The 8713-nt window shown below is 40.7% G+C and overlaps 1 protein-coding gene across 1 annotated transcript in view; it reads left to right on the top strand.

The window, feature by feature from the left end:
- Positions 1–2480: 2480 nt before the first annotated feature.
- Positions 2481–8713, top strand: part of LOC124089370 (BCL2/adenovirus E1B 19 kDa protein-interacting protein 2-like) — a 43253-nt gene continuing 37020 nt past the window's right edge. The window contains exons 1-2 of the mRNA XM_058577764.1: positions 2481–2517; positions 3765–3895. Coding sequence (XP_058433747.1) covers positions 2481–2517; positions 3765–3895 — 168 coding nt within the window. The remainder of the gene's footprint in view (positions 2518–3764; positions 3896–8713) is intronic.

Raw genomic sequence — 8713 nt, 5'->3', positions numbered from 1 at the left:
AGTCCTGGCCTACATATAGCCACGGAAATATTGGTTCTGTTTTGTTTGCTTCCAATCTTTGCATTACAGAAAGTGGTCTCCTTACATGAGAGGTTAATTTAACATGATGTCATGAAAATCAGTCTTGGGGTTTAAGCATCTGGTGCAAATGAGGAAAAGTCAATTCCAAAGCACTGAGAAATGGAAAATCAGGAATGCTTTCTTTTAACTTCTTTCTGGAAACTTGCTCTAAGAAACAATTACAACGGGGACTTGCCCTTGGATTTGGTGTCCCATGTGCACTTTCTCTAGGCAGGTCCCCACCCCACTGGGAGAGTAGGTCACTCCAGGCCACGCCCCAGGTTTTGCCAGCAGAGGAAGTACAGGTTCATTCCTTGTTGTTCCTGAAGAGTTTCATTTTTCATGGTTGATGGGCATTTACTGTGTGCCTCCCAGGTTTGCTCTAGCTATGTCAGCAATGTCCTCAGAAGGAATGACAGAATTTTTCCTTGACTCAATTATCACCACTTTATCATGTGCACGCTTGCAAAAAGATTGCTTGCAAAGACTTAAACTTTAAGTCATTGTTTCTAAACCATATCCTGATGAAGTTGTGTTTTGATTAAAATAGAATGAAACAATACTTTATCTCTTTACTTTGAGCAGTGTGATTTCATTTATTGTGAAGTCTTTGCCAGAAACTTCTGGGGATTGGAGGTAATGGGTTAAAAAAGGCCCAAAGCTATTTTGCCTCTCAGTGAGGTAGATTCCCTGGAATATGTGAGCCTTAATATGTCATGAGAAAAAGACTAACCTCCCAGTAAAATAAGGAATCCCAGAAGTAGAACTTGAAAGTTCTATGGCGATTCAATTAGTATGAGCAGTTTTCAGATGAAGAAACTGAGGCTGAGGTTTCCCAGGCCTTACAGTTCAAGACTTGGGCATTTCCCTTTGAATATCTTCTTATGTTACCAGCTGTTTAGTGAAGGATTGAAGAATTACAGCTATTTTTATTTTTATCCCCCTTTTCCTAGGCAGCTCTAGGCAAGTTCCTGCAGTTGTTATTGATTATTCCCTTTTAGTCTTGTACTCATACATGTTATGTGCTGATTCATAAATTGTCACATGTGTATAATTTGTTCAAAAAACATTTGTCAAATTAATATATGCATTACCCGAGTCAAGGCTTCATTGCAGAGGGTTGGGAATAAGAAGCTGTGGTCAGCCTGTTCATATTTATCTTGTGCTGTATGGTTCCTCTCACTGTGGTCACAGAGAAATCGAGTGGCAACTTTCAGGACCTGCTTCTAACACTTTCCGGGGAAGTTGTATGTTTGGGGTGGTAAAGGTTACGAATTTCAATGACAGGGAGTAGAATTTCATTCTTGCTCCTCTTGACTTTCATAATTTAAGTGACACCAAAGCAAGACAAGAGCTGAATCATTTCTTAAATGAAAAATTAGAACTGAAAGCTTGCCATTCTCCAGCTATCTTCTGTGGCTCTAGCCAGTAATATGAGAAGGAGGTTGCGCTCTCTTTTATATGGCTAAAATGTGGCTATGTCACATAAGGTCCATGCCTCAATAGAACATAAGCCAACGCAATAATATTCTTGTACCCAACAGGCTATTGTTGTTGTTGTTGTTCACCCTTATGTGAATCCAAGCCCTGTAAGACACTCCAAAGCTGAAGTCTATCTCATTGCAAAGAATACTTTTCAGATGGAAAAAAAAAGTATACTTGTTCCTTGGATGGTAAAATAGTATCATTTCCACAATAACTTCTGTGTTGGAAGTTCACAATTACTTGAGGGACAGTGGATTCAGTTGTGTTTACCTTCAAATTATTCCTCTCCAGTCCAATCAGTCTCCGAATCCTCACTCACTTCTCAATAGTTCTAAAAAAGTCCACTCTCTTTCAAGTTACTTCAGCTTTCTCTTAAGACAACTTCAGTAGCCTGTTAATTAGTCTTAAGATCTCTTCTTGACCCTGCTAATATAAGAGCAAAAAAAACCTAATACTTTAAGAACCTATCTCTTGTTTAAGATCTTTCAGTGACTCACCTCTGATCTTGGAATAAAATCCAAAAGCATGATCTGTTTGAGTGGTCTTTTTCCCATCTCAGTGCATCCTGAAGCCAAATCCCCTGTATTTCCTATGCCCTGGACACATACCTAGGTTCCCAAAGTGCACACATGATTGGAATGCTTTTTTTTCCCCTCTCCCCTTCCTTTCAGGCTGATGCTACTCACTCTTCAGCCTCAAGAATCATTCCTCAAAATAAGCCTTTGATGAGCTCCCAGATTCACTCAAGTCTCACTCTTTTAACCTCTCCTTATAAGGGCTGCATAAGTTTAGAGGGATTACCACTACTGTGACTATATAGCAATACTTTTTCTGTAGTCTCTGCTAGGATGTAAGTTCCATGAAGACAAAGATCAGAGATGCCTGAAAAGTAACTGTTAAAATAATGAATGGCTGTAGCCCAGTGGAGGATGCGAATGGTCCCTGACCTGGAGAAGATTCAGTCAAAGGAAGGTAATTGGAAAGGTCACTGATGTTCAAGAATAAACAAGGAAAAAGAGCTGTCTTTAGGTTCACTTCAAATATTGAACAACTGTATTGCCAGACCCTGATCTCAGACACAAATGCCAAGATATAAAATAAGTCACAATCCCTTCTCTCACTGACTTCACAGTCCAGTGATGGTGACACACACATATGTTGGAAATACAAGTTATACTAGAATCACAGCATATACCTTTTTAAGTTCCATGAATTTAAGTATACATACCTGTCCATACCACTCCCCCCCCCACATGAAGACATCACACATATTATATTTTGTAGTGCAAGATGCCAGCATTATTTGGAAGATGGAAATATTTTGTCCTTTCTATCAGGATGGGCTCCTACAAACACCTTTCCCTGGTGAAGACGATTGCATGGCTTATATCATTGGATCCTTACCTCAAGCCAATTATTTCATCTGGTGCTCAGCTGAAGCAAAAATGGCCTGTCCCTGTGCATGTGAGAGTCACAAGGGGCTGGAGGTGTCACTGACTGGAGGGAGGAGGGGAATGGCAATGCAGTCTCAACAAAGGCCTCGGCGAGTTGCATAGAGAGTCCTAGAGCTGGATCAGCTCTCCAGGGTTGATCTGAATGAAAGCAACGGTGCTAGCCTTGGACCCCCACATTGGCAGCTGCTAGATGGAGGCTGCCCCAAGAATGGGTGTGGCCTTGGGTAAGGCATCTTTCCTAATGTGAGGGTAATCCCCCTAGAGCCATTCGGACGTTAGCAGTCAGCAGGAGACACTCCAGGCAGCAGGGGGAAGGAATGCTGTGTCTGTGGGGAGCAAGAAGCATCTACTACATCATGGGCACAGTATTTCTCATTTTCTTTTCCTGTCTTCTCTTGCTCATCCCTGGGTTTTCTTCTCAGTCAAAGGGATTTTCTAGATATCAGTGTATTGGTTAATGGCAACGATTTTGCTTACCTTCTACTTCACCACATAACTCCATCGAACTCTGTAGCCCTAACTTGTGGTCTGGGGAAGGCAGGTAAAGATGTTTGACTCTGTTTGTTTCCCAGACCTAAATCCTCTCTCATCTTCACCAGATGCTGACCATTGAGTAAATACACGCAGAAATGTCCTGTTGCTCTAGGAAAGAATTAAACATGTTTCCTAAGTGTTCTCTAGAGGCACAGAACCAATGGTTATGCATGTGTGATTATGAAAGAAGAGTTAGTGGCTTACCTGAGTAGCCAAATTGTCCCACAACAGTGTCTGCAGGCTGCAGAACTGAAGAACCAATAGCTGTTCAAGTCCAAGAAACTGGAACCTCAGAACACAGGGACCAAAGATTCAGTCTGAATCTGAGACGAAAGACCTGGAAGCTTCCTGAAGAAGAGCTGGTGAGTGTTCACATTGGTAGGGTGAAGGAGTGTGTGTCTGGTGTCCTCAGGCAATGGGAACAGCAAAAGCCATACCTACTCAAGGAGAATGGAGTTCCCATCTGCCTCAGCTTCTTTCTTCTGCGTTTGGTTCCATCTGGGTCCGCAGCCTATTCACTGTGCCCCCTACATTCAGGATGGGTCTTCCCCCTTAGTTTGCTGTTCTACATGCCAACCTCTCTGGAGTCACCCTCATAGACACAGGCAGAGGTCTCTTAATCTTAGCATTTCCTGGGTGTCTCTCAATCCAATCAAGTTGACAATCCAGATTAACCCTCACACTAAGGAAAAGAAGAGATGGATTATTTTGTCTTTCAAATCAGAGAATGATAAATACAGATTTCCGTTGGAGAATTGTGTGGCTCTGGGCAGTGCTGTGTGCCCAAGTTCTTGCTCCCTTTGAACCCTTCTAGTTTTAGAAGGAACCATTTGTTCCCAGCTGAAGTTGAAGAATGACTGGCAGGAGACTCCCAGAACTCCAGGTGGTCACTGAGATTCTCCCTCCGGCCAGTCGGAGCAGCTGGGGGAAGGAAGCATATATCTGAGAGTCAAGCTTGTTTACCTGTCTCTTTCAAGAGTCCATGTGCTCCCTCAATCAGGTTCAGACAACTCAGCTAAGTGGCATTGTTTCCAGCAGTGACAGGCTCTCCATCTTTGTCCACCAATTATGTGCACTAGGCAAAGGGTAGTTATTTATAAACACTTTGTTCTGAATAAGCTGTCAGTGAGGCCACAGTCCTTTCAGCAACACACTCTATTTTTCCAGGGCTCCAGCCCTTCCACATCCCTCCCCTTCTCTGCTGCTCTTTCTCTCCGAGATACAGTGCTATGGAATTGTCCAAAGCGACCATCCCTTTCCGGAGAAGGAATGAGAAGGTCGTGAAGGTGGGATTTTGCCACCTGTCTCTGCACATTTGGACATAAACCCTACCAAGGCCAAAAGCAATTAGACATTCAAATCCTTCCTTTGTAAGCTTATTACAGACATGTTCAAAGTTCTTACATTCTTCCCAAAGAAATTGTCAGAAATCTTGTCACATTTCTGGAACTCCTTCCCCTTTGGGACAAGCCTGCCACTGAAATTTCTTTTTTCTTTTTAGCCTGGAGTTGCCATATTGGGGCCTGGATGGAATCCAGAATCACAGAGACACTTAGAAATTGGGCAGACTCTTTGGAAATAAAGTTAGCTAAGGAATTTTTGTTCTTTTCAGCTTCACTGTATGAAATCTCTGTCATTCAGAAGGAAAATCTGGAAGTTTCTTTACTCACATGTATTCATTGAGAATTAAAACTAAAGATCCCAGCTTAAATTCATTTCTTTTCCCCTTACCACTAAACCATGTTCCCAACTGCCCATTGATCCAAGACTGTATGCCTCTCCACAGGCACAGAAGAACAAGGCAGAAATCCAAAGATCCCAGGCTTCCCACAAAGGGAGGGATGGATGATCAGTGAAGGAGAGGAAGGGAAGCAGGAATTGAGATTCATACTGACCCTGCAGGTAAATGAAGTCAGCCAAAGCAGGAGCTTTTAGAAAATGAAGGTATTTTATATTAAGGTTTGTGTTGCTTTCTTTTCTGAAAACACAACATCTAGTTCTTCTAACAAATTACAGACTAAATCATGTGAAAACAAACATGCATTTAGGAGGACAACACTCCCAATCATAGAACCTTGAAAATATGAGCTTGTGACACACCATATCAATTAATTGATGCATGACATGAAAAATGCGATTACAAGAAGAGAAAACATTGGCCATATTGTGAAGACCGTTTTTTCAGAATGATGTCCAGCCTGGCCATTCCCCTGATCCTGTTTATTTGACTTCTCCTTGTGGTCAAGTCTGGTGCTCATGTTCTTGTCCTTGGGACCATTTGAGCAAATAGCTTTGAAAACAAATATTTCCAGTTTTTCCTTGGGACTCTTTCATTATGTTCTGAATTCATTATTGTTTCTAACCTCATTTCATTACTAATTTACATTTGCTTTCCTACCAGGAGGTCAGAAGCTTTTTCTTATAAGGAAATGTAAATTGTTGTATTTCTGTTTTTTCCATTAAGCACCTACCAGTTGGGAATTATGTGTCATTCTTTGTTTCCCAAGGAGGATTGAATGAATCAGAATGTAAAATGTGTAAAATGCCTCAGGCTTCTTAGAAGAATAATATTTTAGAAGTTAAAAAAAGAAAGAAATACAGATTTATAAGTATCTCAGAAAATAGTCCAGATTTAATCAGCACAAATGTAGCCCATTACAATGTAGCCTTTTGGACTAGACACGATCAGGACTCAGGAGGCTGGGTCTCTACTCCTACTGTGCATTTGGCCTTGGTGCCAAATGGACCTTAGCCTCATCGCCTTGAGCTTGCACTTCTTCGTGTGTGAAATTAAAATAATAATATCTGCCCTCTATGCCCACAGGGCTATTCTGAGGATCAAATAAAATATTGTTTGTAAAACCAATGGAAATGTAGATGGTTTTGGCTGTGCATCACTAGCCATAGCCCATATTTGAGGACCATAATCATGATGATGATGGTGGGTGTCATTGCTGTTTAATCTCTCTAGCTCCAGCATGGATCTCAACATATGGCCCAATATAGGCACTCAATAAATATTGTTGAATGAAACCATTATTTCTCAGTTCTTTTCATAACTTTATTTATTTACAAATCCTTCTCTCCACCATATGCTTTTTCTTTCATGGATTCTTAAAGCCATCTTCTTTGTCTCTGAAGCACCTTAGTCTTTGAAATTTCAGAGCTGGCTTTCTATGTTAATTTTACTCTGCACTTTTCACTTTTAAACCTCCCTGTGGATCTGAGGCTGCCTCCAATTTGATCTCCTCTCTGCCTTCCTCTGTTTGCCTGAACTTTTGTTGCTCATTCCTCTCAGCTTGATTTCTAGGAAATCCATGGCTTCCTTCTTCTTTTACACTTCCACAAATGACTTTGAAATTTTCAGTTCTCACTTAAACACTTCTTGCTGCTTCCTCCTGCTTCCCCCTCCACCCATCTTAGCAAATGCTTTGCCTCATCATCAGTAAAACTCTCTCTCTCTCTCTCTCTCTCTCTCTCTCTCTCTCTCTCTCTCTTTTCTTAAACTCTCTCTCTTTCTCTCTCTCCACAGTTCAACCTCTGCACCACTATAAGCTTTCTCATCATGTGGTTTCTCTTTTGGTTAAACCCATTATTTTGACAGTTTATAGACTCTTTTCTGCTTCACCTTCAGTCACACAGCTCTGATTTAATACTAGGTTTCACATTGATTGTTTCCTTCTAGGTTAGAGCCATTATTGATGCCATAATATTTTATGTTCACAGAATATTTGGTCTCTAAGAACTTCTACAAGTGCAGTACATCTTGGAGAGGACAAGGGAGATAAGAGAAGTCATCAATTAAAAAAATATAACAGGTGCTTCCCCAGGAAACTAGAATGGCATCACAGCTTATTCTCTGAAGTTAATTAGTCCTTTTTTTTTTCTCACCAGACAGATTGTATTTCAGGACTAGAAGAGTTTGCATTCTTTTATATCTATAGTTATTTACTGCTTTGTCAGTGGTGTTCCATTGTTATGGGCCAGCGATGTCAATGAACACAGTAAACAAGGGGACAAAAAGTGATGGAGATGAGAAGAGTTTTGACAGTAACTACTAATATTTATAAATACTTCACCAGATAAGCCAGACCCTGTTCTAAACACATTATGTTTATTAACTTTTATCATCCTACCAACAAACCAATGATATAAGCATAATTGTTATACAAATATTATATCCTAACATAAGAAAGTAGAATTTAAATTCAAATAATTTAAATAATTTGTCCAAATTATACTGCTAGAAAGAGAGAGAAAAATGAAAAACAGGAGTAAAAGCCAAAACAAATTCATGAGTATGTCTTCCAGATGGGCTCAGAGCATTCTCTGCATGCTTTGGAGGGGGCTGACTCTAATAGCATGGTGGGAGTATCCATGGTTGAGGACAGCTGTAAGGGGTGGAGGAAAATGCCAAAGTAGACAAGAATTGTTGAATATAAGAGAGAAAACTTGATTAATGAATGACCAGTTGTGTGGAGATGGAGGTTCTGGTATCCTGCCAGAAAGCATGTCCCAGGATAGTAGGGTAGTCATGCTTTCTGAAGGAAGTACTCCTATCTTAAATGTCAGGTAACACAAGTCACGTGGTAGCTATTGTTCCACACTGGTGGCCAAGGGATATATGGATCAGGATCCCTTGGATCTATAATCCGCAATGACTGAACCTGTGATACTGATGTCATTGTGGTTTCAATACCTGACATTTCTTTCTGTTCCCATAGGACACTCTAGATTGTAAATAGGAAATGAAGAAAAAGGGATTTATCTACACAATGGGAGTGTAGAAGCACACATGTTCTTGCTAAATCATCCCAAACATTCTTCAAAGACACTGGAAGTCATAACTCGAATAAAGACTTTAGTAAGGAAGCATGCTATCATTTTCCTTCCATTAGTCAAACACTTAAAAGCATATCAGCAATGGATCCCCATCCCCAGGTATAATGATAACATTCCTGAAGCCTTTCTCCATCGTCCAACTGGTGAAAACCCACTCATCCCTCAAACCTCAGTTCATCTGATTGATACCTCTTGGGACAATCTTTAATTCCCCCAAGGAACTTGAGGTACTCTGCATTTCTATCTGTATGGCACTCAGTGCTTCTTTATAATAGAAGTCACTGTATTTCCCTATAATCCTTTCTTTATTCCTTCCCTGTCAGTGGACCATAAACATC

This window comes from Marmota monax, unplaced genomic scaffold (assembly GCF_021218885.2).
Source record: "Marmota monax isolate L192 unplaced genomic scaffold, Marmota_monax_Labrador192_F-V1.1 WCK01_AAM20220418_F8-fsc00005, whole genome shotgun sequence".
In the NCBI taxonomy this organism is placed as follows: domain Eukaryota; kingdom Metazoa; phylum Chordata; class Mammalia; order Rodentia; family Sciuridae; genus Marmota; species Marmota monax.
The sequence above is the reverse complement of the archived record's forward strand: the minus strand, read 5'-3'. Positions and strand labels throughout refer to the sequence as shown.